The 16031-nt window shown below is 40.1% G+C and overlaps 1 protein-coding gene across 1 annotated transcript; it reads left to right on the forward strand.

Annotated features, from left to right (window-relative positions):
* The first annotated feature begins 434 nt into the window (after positions 1–434).
* perp (p53 apoptosis effector related to pmp22) lies at positions 435–11476 on the forward strand. Its single transcript, XM_056436014.1, has 3 exons — positions 435–806; positions 6026–6166; positions 7927–11476. Exons 1-3 carry the CDS (start codon positions 602–604, stop codon positions 8136–8138), a joined length of 558 nt encoding a protein of 185 aa, XP_056291989.1. The 5' UTR covers positions 435–601; the 3' UTR covers positions 8139–11476.
* Positions 11477–16031: the final 4555 nt, after the last annotated feature.

Consider the following 16031-nt stretch of genomic DNA (forward strand, 5'->3'; position numbering starts at 1 on the left):
ATCTCTGATTTATTTAGTGAAGAACCTCTCTGATTCTTTATTGTAAAGAGAGAACTGGAAAAATCCAATATGTATCTGTTTCTATAACTTAACTATCAGTTTCCTTGTTAGAGTGCGCTGGGATGCCCTCTTGTGGTCACTTTATGCTGCACTCACCTACTTTCTAATTTATCTTCTTTTCTACCTTTCCTCTCATACCCCGCCCACTCACTGCCCGCTCCATAGCCACCTGTTCAAATCCCAAACATTAAAGAATCAACCAAGTTTAGAAATATTACTAAAGTGTTGCTTGGAGAGTCAGAAATCAGGTTAAACTGGCGCCTCGACAGTTGCAGTTTTTTCTTCTTCTCTCCCGACTGTAATATGACACAGTGAACGGGGCTGGGCCTGATTCAGCTCCTCCAGCACGGACAAGCCCAGCCCTTCAGGTCCCGAAACAGGTTGCATGACACACTCGGGTGGGGCTTTTCTTTTTTTATTAATCAGGAAGGCTGTCCGCACCTATTGACAGACACACTCTCTGCGCAAAGACGCACAGGACGCTCTACAATCCGACGGATCAGCTCGCGCTCCCTCTCTCAAAACCTACAAATCCTCGGTCATGTTTCGCTGCGGGATCGCCTACCCTCGGTGCAGGTGGATCGTGCCCCTGCTGCTGCTCTTCGCCATTATTTTTGACATTATCGCCATCGCGGCCACGTCGGGATGGGTCGAGGACGAGGAGGGCAAATCCCACTACACCAGTATGTGGGAAGAGTGCCGCGGCAGGAACGACACTTGGGACTGCAGGTCGCTCATGGACTATAGTAAGTGGCCGCCGCCGCCGCCTTCTTCTCCATTTGCACACGATACAGGTCCCGCTGAACAATAGGACGACAGCGAATGGAGGGAAGTGAGCGCGAGATAACACAGCGAGGGACATGACGTGGTGTGTGTGTGTGTGTGTGTGTGTGTGTGTGTGTGTGTGTGTGTGTGTGTGTGTCGCTGGGGTGTGAAAGTCAACATTCACACCGTGTAACTTGAAGGACTCGACCTCTGAATGCAACCCCAAACTCCCGGCGGAAGGGGGGGCGAGGGGGGAGAATGAGGCCTCCAACTCTCACTCAGTCAGCCGGACTGAACTTTGGCCTTAACTTTTTTTAATTTATTTATCTTCCCCAGTTTGAGAAAATACCGTAGGCAGGAGGGAGGTTTCAGGCTGTAAATAAAACATGACAGCCTTTTTGTTCAAGTTAATTTAGGCGTGCCTCCTTTTTTTTTTTAAAGTTCACTCGTGTAGTCCATGATACATTCTCTCAGGCCCTCAAAAGCATCACGGCTCCATGGTGGAAAACCAGAAAAAAAACCCTTTTAAAGAAGCAAAACAACGAGAGGTCCCCCCACCTCATATTGAGGAGTGAACCATTTGTGGGGAAATACAATTCTAGAACATGATTTAATATGACACCTGTCTGTCGGTCCAAAATACTTTCACTAACAAGGTCTAAAGGCCTCCAATGGCGGCTCTGAAACCGGTTTCTTCCCCTAAAGAAACAACCCGGGCCAGGAAATACTGCACAATTTCTTCTTTAATCTGATTCTATTATACAGGGAACCAATATGAGCTGCAGATCAATGTCATTACAGATTGATTTAATAACACTCTGGATAACATCTTGCGAAACTGACTGGCAGCAGATGCCCAGCCTGCCAGCAGACTGACTCAGGAAGTGTTCCCGTCGTCGCTGTGTTCCTGCTTTACTTTATACAACTATTGTTTCTAGAGGCAAGAATGCAGAACACTATGCTGCTCCTACAGCTGCTTATGATTCACCTCGCTGACATCAATACAACACTATCACAGCTCTATTCTTACGAGAACAACTCATTCTAATAAAACCACTAACAATAAAAAAAAAACATCCCAGATGTCTGTTGTTGTTCCTGAAAAAACAACAACACCTCGGGCAGATTTAGAATATGAGAAATTTTGTTTGTGACCTATACTCTCCTGAAAAAGCGGATGCGAAGAAGATTTAAAGATGTCTGTCAGACGTGATAACACAGATATGGATATTCATAGACGAAGTGTTAATGAGATTTTCCTCCAGTGCAGGGGTCCAACCGAAAACACCGAAAAATCACTGACACTCTTACGCACTCTGAAAGTGTGTTGAACAATAACTGTGAACACAGCAGACTTCTTTTCTCTCACTCTCTCCTCCTCCTCAGGTTGTATTTGTGTTATTCCACACCCACTCGCAGCAACAAAGACGGCACTGTAGCTTTTATCAGACTCCAGTGGAAGTCGACGAGAGAAGCTAAACGGCACTAAGCTCCATATGGAGACGTGGTCGATGGCGTGAATACCTCCGTAGGAGCTTCAATGAGCGGCATTCCTCAAGTTTTAAAGCGGCTATGAACATCGTTTTTAGTCACTACGACGTAACCTGTCGAATCCCAACCGCGAGAATCTCCTAAAGGGGACGGGAGCCTCGGTTAACCTCTGACAAGCTCATCATTATGAAATCAGTTATCTAACATGGTGCAATGAGGGGCTGCAATGATTAGTTATTGATTTCCAAAAGAACATTTGGCTATTTTATGATTTTTTTTTGTGTGCGTTTAAACGGCACATATTTGAATTCTATGCTTTTATAATAACTTGTTGGTGTTTTCGGACTGTTTGTCGGACATCTCCTTTTGACTCGTATTATAATTGTAATTTAGTGCTGTTTTTAAATAATTTCAAGATTATTAAAGAAAGTGATGAGAAACAGAGGAAAAGAAGCCCTGGTGCAACGTCCTCTCGGTTCATGACAGAAAATGATCGTTTTCATCGTTGTTGGTGACCTCATCCGTGTGAACTTGTCTAAACTAGATGGAGCTTCCAAATCCCACCTCTGTCTGTTTGTGTCTTATCGTGTGCTTGTGTTGGTTTGACGTAGTCCAGACCTTTCACTTTCTTCACTCCGTCTTGGCAATTATGAGTGGGAACTAAAGAGGTTACAACACAAAAGTTTTTATCTAAGAAGTGTTTTTTCATTGCGCTTCTGGCCTCATTTGGAGCTTCAGAGCGAGTTGTTCTGACTGAAGCGGTTCAACCGCTGCCAGAGAACCTCTGATAGATTTTTGCCGTGAGGTTCCTCTGAACGTTCTTGAGTTACAGTTCTGGTCTAAATACTTGTGGGGATATGTTGGGGAACTGAAGCCGGAGGAAACAAACATGACAAAAAGCAGCAGTGAATATTGGCATCGGACTAAACCCACTCCCCGTATTTGAGTGCAAGCAGCAGCTCTCCTGTGAACTACAGGAGTAAACATGTTTCATGGTTTGGTCAAAAGCCTGAAACGTAGACAATTACCAGTTAAAATGAGTCATAGCTGAAGGGAAGGGCGATGTGACGATAAATACCGATCAACCAGTATTCTAAAGAAGTGCCAGTTTGACGGCTTTTTAGCAACATTTGATTTGTTTAGTATTTTTACATAAATGCAATGAAACGCATTGATTTTTAATTACTGGATTGGCTGAAAACCGACATTCCAGTCTGCATTGTATCCATTAACGGTTTTTCAATTTAATTTCCTGAAACTGTACTAATGTCAAACAATATATATTCAGTATTAAATTACAAGTGTGCAACCAACTATTATTTTCCATCAATTAATCTGCGAGTTATTTTCTTACTAGTTTTGTCTAGAAAATGTCAGTGTCTTCTGATTCCTTTTATCTCAAAGATATGCAGTTTACTGTCATGTAGGACACAACAAATTATATTTGGCATTTTTACTGGAAAAACTACTACTAGTGGATTATCATTTAGCCAATTCAACCTTTTGAACCCTGACCCTGAAAACTACATTGCGCCTTTTTTATAGGAGAATTTAGAGTTTCTACTCACCCAGGGCTGGGCGATATAGAGAAAAAACAAAAACTCTAATAGATGCAACAATATTGTCGGCTATTGGTGCTTTAACAGAATATTAATGAGATATTTGTTGGATAATCATCAGTAATGGTGATTTATTGACTTCATATGCAAAAACCAAAACCGTATTCAGAAAAATCCCCTCATGTCACAGCAATGCAGCCTTTAAAACCAGGAAAAGACAACACTTGTGCCATATATCCATATTAATATCCAAAACTTCAAGTAATATATTTATTTTACATGAATTGACATCACTCACTTTCTAGCACCTTTGACTTCCAGTCATGATTGTAAACTGAAAGGTTTTTGTATGAATATAAACTAGGAAAGCGCAGGGAAAGAGACATTTTTTTTCCTTCAGGTCTGATTAATGTTGTTTTTGCTCAAACTGGGCAGAATGTTTTCACCCCAAAAAACACTCCCCAGTTGTAGAACAATCACACTTCTCATGCCCGAGGCCACGCGGGAGACTCGCTGTGCTTTTTGCTTTGTTGAATTCGTAGAAGCCTTTTAGTGAAGCTGCATTCGAGATCACGTTCCCGCGTGTTTATAGTCCCAGTTTGAAAATGAAGGCGTGCAGCCTGATATCTTTAAGTTTTGATCAGAAGAGGAAAACAGACGTTGAACAGCTGCATGGCGTTGAATGTAAGTGCAGAATGTCCCCGAAAATAGAAACATGAAGACAAAACATGATAACACAGTCGTACATGAAGTATGCAATATATGACGACAACAAGTTGAGCACTTTTCTGTCTTTGTTTCATTTTAACTTTATGGTTTGAGGAAGTAATGCTCGCATGTTACACATTCTAAAAAAGCTCAAATTATATTATAAATGCGCAGATAATGAATTACTCCACAGTGTCACAAAACCACAGAATGCTGCAATGCAAAGAAAATTATTTTCTTTGCTAGTTTTATTTTTGTTAGAACAACCTTATGTTGCAAAAGGGTTCAACCCCAAAATCCCAGATACATATTTTCCTCCCGCTTGAAGTGCTGTTTACTTCCATCTAGATTAGTTTGGTGTGGTTTCCTCCTGTTCAGATTGTTGTGCACAGTTTCATGGAGGAAATATTTTTTTATGAACCACATACATGATTTCCATGATGATCATTCTGGGCCATAACGCCATTTTGTTGCGTTCATGTTTTGTAGGAAAGGCCGACATCATTTACATGTTGTATTGATGGACAATCTAACCTGGAAGAGGGATGCTTAAAACAATCCACAGTGGAATTTTTTTTGCCGTGTTTTGCTGGAGTTTACCTACGACACCGAATCACAAAGTAACTTTGTGATTTCATGACCGCTTTGAGGAGCTTTTACTGCGTCTTCATCGGGGTGAAATGAAACCAGTCGAACTGGTCTGGTGTGTGTCTGTGTGTGCACGGTGAGAGCAACGATTCAGGCTGAGGCAGGTCGGGAATGACCTGAACACACGGAGGGTGAATAATTGAGGGTGTTGGCCTAACAACGTATCGGGTGTAACTGCATGTTGAGAATGTACTCCGTTGACTTGGCTGTAGTCTTATTGCATAACACAATGATCTGCATTAGTGTGTTTGTTTGATTAATAGACAATTTGTCTGATGATATTTTCCCTACATGTTTAAAGCTTAATGCGTCGACAGGTTGTACATTTAAAACTGTTGAGAACATTTATGAAAGAGGAATGACATGTTTTCCTCACAGAGATTATTATACACGACAAAAGCTTCTTTTTCACTCGGCAGCAACTTCCACTGGAACGCGTTTATAATTATTATGTTGCGTCGTATGGTTTGTACAAAGTGGGAGTGGCCTGCGTCTGAGACTTTCGGTACGACGAGTTCCATTTTAATAAAAGATTTCTGCAGAACACCGCCGGGTGACAAAGCGAGAGAAAGTGGTGTTCAGGGTGTGCCGATGTTGTGATACTACTCGAAGAACAAAAAGAAGCCTTCTTGCATCTCTCGCTGTTAAACTGTTAAAAACATCATACTAATACAGGAAGTAACATCAAACTATAAAAGGGTTACATTCCTAAATTCCAGACTTTACCAGGTTTTTAATCGTATTTCCATTTGTGAACATGTAGCTAACTCGTGTGCTTGTTTGTGTTTCCTCAGCTTGGGCCCAGGCAGTGGCTGCTCTGATGATCATCGGCCTCATCATCCTCATCATCGCCTTCATCATCTCCTGTTTGGCTCTGTGCTGCACGCTCAACCTCTCTCTCCTGCCGCTCATTGGAGCGATGCTGATTATTGTTGGTAAGATACTCACGCATGCAAACATTGTACACTTCAGCAAGAACTTGGACATATTTTAATCTTACTTTGAGAGAATAAAGTAATGCTGTAATACTTGGGCTGCCTGACTACATGGAAAAAGGACCAATCACTAAACTAATAGCATTTTTTTAAATTAAAATGCATTTACAAGACCTTGTGGTCCGGAGTTTAGTGCCATGTCATGATCATGGTCTCGCTGAATAAGATTTATTTTTTAAATAGAGATTTCCATTAAATTTGACAAATTAATACTAAAAGTAATTGAAAAGTTGTTAAGGGAGTGTGAGCCATCAAGGCGAGGCAGAGGGAGACTGAGGTTATGAGAGACAGAGGAGTAAAAAATTGAAGCTTCCTTTTAGAAAGCTTGAATTTGGTGATGTGTGACAAAGGGAGTAGAGGAGGTGTTCTGCTGCAGAAGGATGGACGGGCGATGTTTCGGTGTGAGCAGGGGAACAGCTGGAAGCTGATGTGACTGACTCACCCCACCAAGAGTCTGAGCAGGAGAAAGGGGCGGAGCCAGACAAAGACACGCACACAATGACTCATACGGCTGTTCACTGACGGGTGAAACTGACTTAATGTCATAATTCACAAGAACTGTGATGTCTGTTCTAAATGTGTTTTAAACTGCTGCAGCTCCAGAGAATGTTGGCACAAGGAGAAAGATTAGGAAAGAATAATTAGATTCGTGCTTTCCTCTCAGCGGCACAACAATTATTGGACCATTTAAATAATCTAAGATCATTGAACTGCACTTATTAATTTCAAACCCTCAACCAGATGTCATGGGTTGTATCTTTGATAAGTTTGGGGTCTCCGCTAGAATTCAGAATAAAATTGTGTCTGGACACTTTTTTTTGTTTTTCTTGTATTTTTAAGTAGTTTAAATCACTTTTAAAACCCCACTTTTCTTTTTAAAATCACTTTTCTGATATTTTATTTATTTGATGACTTTTCAGTTTGTTTTTTCTTTTTTTTTCTTTTCCTGTGCTCATTTTGTTTATTTAATTATCTTTGTAAACGTTTTCTATTTTCTAGTGCTTTAAAAGAAAATCTATATAAATAAAATGTTTTATATTCATGAAGAGATGGTTAAGAGTTTTTCCAGGCGGTACGAGTGATTTTGATAGTAAAATATGATTTTCATTCACTACTTTTGTTTTGCACCGATCCCTTAAATTTCAAGTATTAAAACCAGGATTGCTGTGCTGAATACCTCTCTTCATACTTCATCTTCATCTTAACATGAACTTAAAGCAATGGCAGGAAAATGCACTCTGAATAGTTAAATCCACTAATATGCATTGTAATAGTGAGCGTTGGTGTTAAGTACAAGTTACAAATGGGCTAAAACAATTTCACTACGGTCCTTTAACTCCTCCTCAGGTCTCTAGTATCGTTCTCCTGGTCTCGCAGGGCACAACACAACAGATGTTGTTCTTCACGGGGTGTTTCATAATCATTTATGATGAATAAAACCGTTTGTGTTGGGAGGAAGTATCACACCTGAGTCACTGCCATGCCTTTACTTGAGGGCATAAAGAGCTACTGTTCCAGAAAAGTGCATCACAAGACAAATCGCTGTTCCCTGCTCCGACTGACTCGCCGTCACAGATATCGTTAGGTTGACGTAACTCTTGCACGCTCTCGTGAAGGTATTTCCCACACCATGCTGTTGGTGTCGGCGTATATTCGGCCAACCGGCTGACCAGCTGACACCTCTCTTTGTCGCCCTGCAGTGGTTATCCAGATCATCGCTCTCATCATCTACCCCGTCAAATTCAACGAGGAACTCTTCGAGGGCCACTACTACTACACCTGGGCCTACGGCTTCGGCTGGGGAGCCACCATCCTCTGCATCGGCTGCGCCGTCCTCTTCTGCTGCCTGCCGCGCTACGAGGATGAGCTGACCGGTCTGGCCAAGACCAAATACCTCTATTCCTCCGCCTAAATACTAAGCCTGCACCCCTCCCCCACCCACTAACAGACATTTCCACTCTGAGCTGGATCGGCGCTGGCCAATGAACATTAGTACACTGTACCATTTCACCAAAGATCCACGATGGCTCAGTTCAGTTCAGTTAGATTTGGCTCGGCAGTCCGACGCAAGGGGCGCTTCTAACTGGAATTGGACTGTCATTGGATGTCTCATCTGCTTTAATGTACAAACCTTCATTTATAAGTCTTCATAGAACGCAAAAGAAAAAGTTTTTTGCCATTCTGCATTTGAGTGAGACTCATTTTACATGGACTTTTTTCCAGTAATTGTCAATGGAAGATCACCGAAGTGCACTTAACCTAAGGGAATTAATCATGTGTAAAGTATAGCTTTAGCCTGATTTTATTTTATAACGACCTTGGTAGAAGATGAGTTTGTACTAAAACTTGCACAGGGTGCAAAATGACTTATTAATCATAAATTGGTTTTGTCCCATGTGTTACAATTAGTTTTTCTCAGTTCTTCAATGTGTCTTTTACGCTGTATGTGGTTGTGCGTGCGGTAAGAAGGGAAGAAAAGGCTTGGCGTCGGAAGATGAATGTAATCTACCCGTATGGAAATGTGGTTTAACAGTTGCGTTTTCATGATTTATTATTTTTGGATAATTCTTATCTGCTGTCTCCAGCATTTTATATACTTACTTACTACCAAAGGGTTTAGCTGTGGGAGTTTGCCGTGCTGTCTTTGCATCTGTTCTGAGCACTAATCATACACTTGTTGAGTAGACGCAGCGTGTGACATTTTATTGACTTGACTGCAGTTGTCTCACCTCTGTCACTTTAGACTGGAAGCAAATTCTCTCGTGCAAATTTAGAAAACAACCTGTCAAAATGTTGTATTAAAGGGACCAATATTAACTCTAAATCTCCTTTTTCACGTCTAAGTAGAGAGCATCCAGAGAGAAGACTTTTTGTGAGATTAAAAGAGGGATTAATTATGTATTTTGCTCTATCCCTCATTAGATTTGATGCTCTTTTGGCTAACTGCTGGTTTGATGAGGCGCTGAGACCAAGGTGTCCAATCTGCTGACATACTGTGTGTAAAACCGGTGCCTTAGCTTCTTTGGTGTTGTGTTTATGAATGTCCTATCCAACTGATCAGTCTGTTTTACTGACTGTTTAATCACTGTCAACAGTTACATTTCCCTCCATGCCAGACCCAAATTATTGCCCAAACCAGACCTAGTTATATTGTTTTTATTACATGAAGGCGTTCTAAAGGAAAAGATCATTGGAATATTCAATTAAGAGTCAACGTCCATAACCCATCATGACTTGGAGTCCTGCAAGTTATTTATGCAGTAAATTGCTCTGTGAATAACTAATTTGTTTGAATTGTGAATCTGAGTTGATTCAGGCAGGTGAAGGTCAGGGGAAAAATAACACGCTTTTACTTTTTAACATGAATCTCTAAATGCCAGCTTTTTTAGAAACAAATCACTAAGGGTATATAATGTACTATAGAGAATGTGTTATTAATATTCACCCACTTCTGGAAATCACTTGGCTGTTTCTCTGCTGTAGTATGAATTTAGGTAGTTTGTGTTTTTTTAATGCAATAAAAGTTTTTTTTTTTTTTTTGAAGCAGTTACATTTTCAGATTTATTTCACACCACAGTGTTAATGTTTATGTCTGTAGGGATGGAGAGGGAGAAGGTGGAAAGTATAACGTGCATATATTGTTATTTATGTGTTTCATATTCTTATCTCCACGTCTTTATTAGGCCATGAATATGATCACATTCTTCAAGGGCCATTGTAAAAGCATATATATGTATAACCACCAGAAATGTACTCGTGTTTCTAAACCGATCCAAATATGCAAATTTGAATTGGTTATTCAAATATGTCAGGCTGGGCAAAAAAATCCAGTTGCAACATGAATGCAATTCAGTGTTTGTACTTAGACTCATATTTGGTTTTACAACACACACACACACACAGTCTTACAGAGGAGCACAGTTAATCAACAACACACAGATGTGAGTCATACATTTACGACATGCACACACCCAGAGAGCCACACCCTGGGACTCGGCCCATGTGGGAATTAGACTTTGCTCAGCATGTCGTGACAGCTCTGGTTTTTCTGTGAAACAACGTGTGGAGAGGAGACATACTCAAGAGGGGGAGGGATGACATGAGGGTGAGAAATGCAGTGTGAGGGAGTGGAGGATGACAGCAAGAGAAAGTCAATAAAAGACTGGGAGGGGAGTATAAAGTTAAAGGAGGGGGGAAACAGCAATACCAAGAAACACTTAATGTGGGTAATGTACTGTCCACTCCATTACAGTTAGAAAAGTGATGCTCCATTGTTCTCTTTGTTCAAGCATGCCTTAACTACAGGTGCAGACTGTAATATGTCTCTACAGACTCCACAAACACTAAACTCATCAACATTTTAGGAAATATGTCCAAATAAACACAGTAAACATTAATTTACATTACATTTTACCATATACTACAGGACACAAACATGGATCTTGATTATTACATTAATAGGTATTCAAATACTATTTTGAAGAACGCCAATCCAAAAATATTCCATTACAAGTAAAAGTGTTTATCAGCTAACTGTATTGGAAGTACAGATATATATATATATATATCAGTGGCGGGCCGTCAGGGCCAGCAAGGCCTTCTCTGCTGGCCCTAAACATCATCAGAATATATATTTTTTTCTAAATATATTTTCCCACAAATATGTATTCAATTATTTCCCAGAGTAAGAGTTATTCTCTTAATTTCATAGCGTTCCTCTTGGTTGCGCTGCTGCCAGCCCCAGGTTGAGATTTGGAGGGCTGGTAATTATGTTAGATCTTTTATCCAATCATATTCAGCCATCGTGTGTTGCCAGGGGGCTAAAATCTGCCCTTAGGCCTTCAGAATCAACATTGCGGGCGCTGTTAGCTTCAAGTGAATGGGAATGACAATGTTGTGTCAACCAATCAGCTTTAGAGTTGGCTCCTCTAGGCCTTCTAGAAGGCCCCGGAACCGGCACAGGAGGCAGCTAGCAGGCGGAGTGCTGCAGGTCTTTTGATTGGATTACCAATATTGAGAGGCGGGGCCTATGGGCAGGTAAATGCAGAACCTCAGAACTAGGAAACTGAATTTGATAGACTGTACAACAGAGTCATTGTTGAAGTCTTCTTGAGGAAAGAAAGAAGGATGGATTTTGTGTTCAAATAATCAGTCTTTGGTGAGTAGGCATACAATGCATTCTATTTTTTATTAAATGTGTCTGTATGTTTGGCACAAAATAAAATGGCAAATAGCCTATGTTGCAAATTATTTGTTTTCTTTCTTTTATTTTGAGTGAATAGTTATGTGTCTTTATCATCACGGTGAAACTGCTTTGGGTGCGACAATGCCCTGTTTAGTGAACAAACTAGTGCAAGTGACTTTTTTCTTCTTCTTTTTCTCTGTCCCGATGCGCGCATTCTGCAGCGCGCGAGACGGAGAGCCGAGAGAAATGACATGCTGTGGTGTAGATACGATCAACATCAGACGGCTGTTTAGTTTAATAAATGAACAAAGACGTGCTATAGAGAAAATGACGGGGGCGGGCCAATTTTTTTTAATGTCATGCGATCTACCAATACTACGCCGCGATCGACCGGTAGGTCCGATCGACGTATTGAGCAGCCCTGGTCTAGAACCATGGCATCATAATGATAGTAATAAGAGGTGGATTAATTCGGGTGGGACTGTGTAGGACCTCACTGAAGGCCCAGGCCCCAGGCCCACGGCCCGCCACTGATATATATATATATATATCTTTTTATCTTCTTTTCATAAAATAATAATACTTTTACCTATTTGGGCCTCATATGGTTATTTAAAGGAATCTGAGCAGTTTTGAGAGGAAATCTTATACAAAATGTAGTCGAGTTGAATGCAATCGTGGCATCATAGTACACGTACATCAAAACTTTACTTACACCACAATACGTTGTCACTTTCAGTCATCAGCAAAAGTGGCTAAACATAACACATCTAATTCTCAATGCGTTGACCACCTGGCCAAAAGCATTTTTGAAAACATATAGTGGCGCTGTACCTCAGAGAGGTGGAGCTTTTCAAAATAAAAGATGAACAGCTGTTAATGAGTGGAGCAGGTCTACAGATCCACACAGCGAACCTTTACAGTTACAGATTAACTAACATTTTGGAGAAAGGATGTATGAAGACTATAATTTAATTTTAAAAGTATTTTGTGCACAGTTGCTAGATTTAATTTAATTTAAAAAAATATATTTAATGCCCTCTTGTTGTGAAGAGAGAAAGAGATCCTGGCTGGATGTTTTTCTTTTGTCTGTGTTTCTGTAGGACCGCCACTAGAGGGCAGGCTTGATGAGTACATCAGCTTCTGTTTCATCTCCCTCTTGTCCAACCCACATTGTTTTCCCTCTCTGGGTTCAACTTGAGCTTCTCGAGGTGTCGGTGGAGTCCTGGTCCCCCAGAAAACACATACAAGACAATAAGACGATGCGAGGAGTGAATGTCAGCCTCCACCCCGACACAAAGTCATTTTCCCTGGGGGTTGGTTTCGATCCGCCTCCGAGGTGCTTTCCACTGAGTAGAAGAGCCAACAGGACACAGAGATGTTCTCCTCAGGGTTCTCCCCGCTGTTCTGCCACCTCATACCAGAACGGGGCCTTGAAGCTTTTTGGGGCTCTGCGGGATCAATCTGGGTTCAGAAGTCACTCTTGGGGACTCGCCACACTGTCAGACCACAAGAGACTTTTGACTCTGGAGGATGAATAAAGGTACGAATTATAAAACCTATAGATTAATGTAAAGTACCTGGATTACTCGTCGACAGACATGTAGATGGCCAACACATTTGTGACTATCACAAATCCACAACTCCAGTTGGGTACTGTGCCTTTTTAATGCCAACATAAGATAGTGTTTAACAAATTAAATATATGAGACAGAGTATCAAGAGAGTGGACATATGTATAGTTACTTTGTCTTGAACTCGACACGCAGTGGAGAGACACAGGAAAATACTGGGAAGCGTAGATTTGGCACTCTGAGATTCTTGGATTAAGAGTGCCTTACAATTGGAATCCATTATTTTTATTATTATGGAGACAAAGGTCCCATGCTGGATTCAAGCACAGGTACTCGTGTGCTGCACAAAGAAGTGCAGTAACCTGACCCCGCAACCAAAGGTCATGTCCCATGTCTTTGATTTGCTGGTGAAGGTTATGATCAGTCAAACTCTCCCTGGGTTTCTGAACACCTCGCTGGTGACATGCGTCTTCCTTTACGAGAGAATGAAAAGAGTCAAATGGCTTCGACATGACTGAGGAAGGGCCTCTTTCTGTGCTCTCTGAACATTACATGCTTTATTAGCCAGCAACGAGCTGCAAAGCATTCAATATCAATAAAAGCTCAAGCAGACAAGTCATAATTATTCTGGGAATGCAATCACATGGGAGCTTTTGTAAAGATGTTGTTGTGCTGTTAAAATTGTAAAAGGTGTGAGAAATGTAAGTCACACTGTGCTTTCAAGATATAAGTGCTATAGGAAGTATTCTCATCCTGTACTTTGATGTAATGATAACACTTAAAATACTCTCTTAGTCCTGCAATGAGAATGTAAAAAACATTATGTAAGCATGTGCAATATATATTTAAATTATTTTTAAAAGAGTACTTTCTGTAAAAACATGGCCATTGGGTGTCCTATTATTTGTGATTACACTCTTATTGCTGATTTAATTTAATGTGTGAGTGGAAAATTAATTATTTAGTTGATCGACATGGGGCTAACTTTATCTGAATATCTAGATATCTGTGTGAAATCTTAATTTGTCAAGTAACAAATGGTGTCAAAGAAATGTGAAGTACAAAGTGCAATCCCTGCTTTCTAAATCACATATTTGTTGTTGCATCCAGTTGGGGCATAAGACTGCATCATGACATTGTATCTTGAACTTTTACCCTGTGGCTCTTATTTCCGCTGTGCAGAGAATTGAGGCTCAGAATAGCCAGAAAAGCATGCTGACTTGCATAAATGTAAGACATCCTGGTATTTTCAGCATACTGCATTCAACATACTATATATTTGGACTTATTCAATATGTTTCTCAGGCATGCTTAACAGTATGTTAGTATTTGTATTGGAATCCTCTGAAAAGGTTATATCTCTCTCGTAGTATGAATATAAAGCAGCATGGAAGGGTAATAAAAGCACTTTGATTAGAACATAATTATACAGCACTTGAGTGAAAGTGGTTTGTTTCATTCCACCATTGCAAAATAGTCATGCTGATGTAAAAAGGGGAAAGAAAAGAATCTGCATCTGTTCGACTGTAACTATTAAAAAAAAGAAGAAAACAGTGTTAGCAGACTTGTCAGAGGCCGTTTTAAAAGTGGGAAAGAAGAAATGTAATTTCCGAATTAAAAAAGAAAGTAAATACTTCACTTAAATCTTTTCATCCTCCTAAATTGATGAACATCTTTCAGGGCTTTACCAAGAAATGTAAGGTTCCTGGCCTTCTTGTGTGGTTTTTAGGTTGCTACAAGGTATTTCACGAGGAATAAGTTAAATGAACTCTGTGTATTTTTTAGTAACGTTGTGAGAGATTTTAGAGGATAGCTCATATTGAACCACCTGGTGATTTGGAACAATAAAGTGAGCCAATTATCTGTTCTGGGGGTTTCCATGTGCTGATGACTGTGGCGCTTGGATTTCATCAATTACACAAGTAGCTTGTATTGATCAGCCCAACAAGTGACTCAGGAACCTGTAAAGCATTTGAAAAGCTGAATTATAATAGCTTCAGAGTGAGATCATTTCCTTAAGTGTCCAGCTATCTTATTAAATGCTGAGTCATAGGCATTTGTGGAATCTGGATCGTGACATTGCACTTGTTGATGCGCTAAACGTCAGCTCGTGGAGCAAGAGCAGTGGGCCCATTTTTTTATTTAACCGGTGAGACTTTGATCTACTTCACAATTTAAAGTAAAAAAGGTCAAGAGTCAAACTTTTGGAAGTCAGATTTTTGGTTAATCTGCTTTGAATGATGGAGCATCTTGATAGATTATACTTCTTTGAGGGTAACAGGAAATGTGACCCTACATCATTTATTGTGGTTTGTCTGATAATAAAAGTGGAACACTTTTTCCTTTTTGTGGAATTTTACAGCGAAACTAATAACTAATAATTTGAAAAATTATCAAGAAATCATTTTACTTAGAACAGTTTTTTAGAGCATTGTGCGGCTCATGCCATTTACATATCAGCTGTCATACACATGCAACATCAGCAAGTCAAATGTGACAGATGAATAAAAAAACAGACTGCTTTTCTGTTGCAGCTTCAGTAATGGTAGACCGCAGTACAACAGTTGCTGTACTTTTCCCCACACTGATAATACAATTTGCCAACCACTATAATATATATATATATATTAGGGCTGTCAATCGATTAAAAAAAATTAACTAATTAATCGCACATTTTGAAATCCATTAGTCGTGATTAAAAGTTAAAAGTTAAAAGTTAATTCTTTTTAAAGACCAAACTTCACACAGAGCTGTGTTTTCAAAGAGGCTCCTACCTATAAAGTGCCAGCGAGGTATTTAATATTATGGATGATAAATTGTTTCTTCAGTGAAACATCAGATTAGTAAAAAAAAAGAAGTATATTGAGACCCCATTGGTCCTGTCATCTTTAACTCTGAACAACAGCAGAACCAGTGGCCTTGTTAACTGACTGACATTCACATGTGTCACGTTCACCCTCTGGAGGCTGGGCTCATTTGATACATTTTACAAAAAAATGTTAATTCACTTTTTAAAGGCGTTTGCATGTGACACATACCCACGTGT

The sequence above is a fragment of the Pseudoliparis swirei genome, chromosome 17 (assembly GCF_029220125.1).
Source record: "Pseudoliparis swirei isolate HS2019 ecotype Mariana Trench chromosome 17, NWPU_hadal_v1, whole genome shotgun sequence".
NCBI lineage: Eukaryota > Metazoa > Chordata > Actinopteri > Perciformes > Liparidae > Pseudoliparis > Pseudoliparis swirei.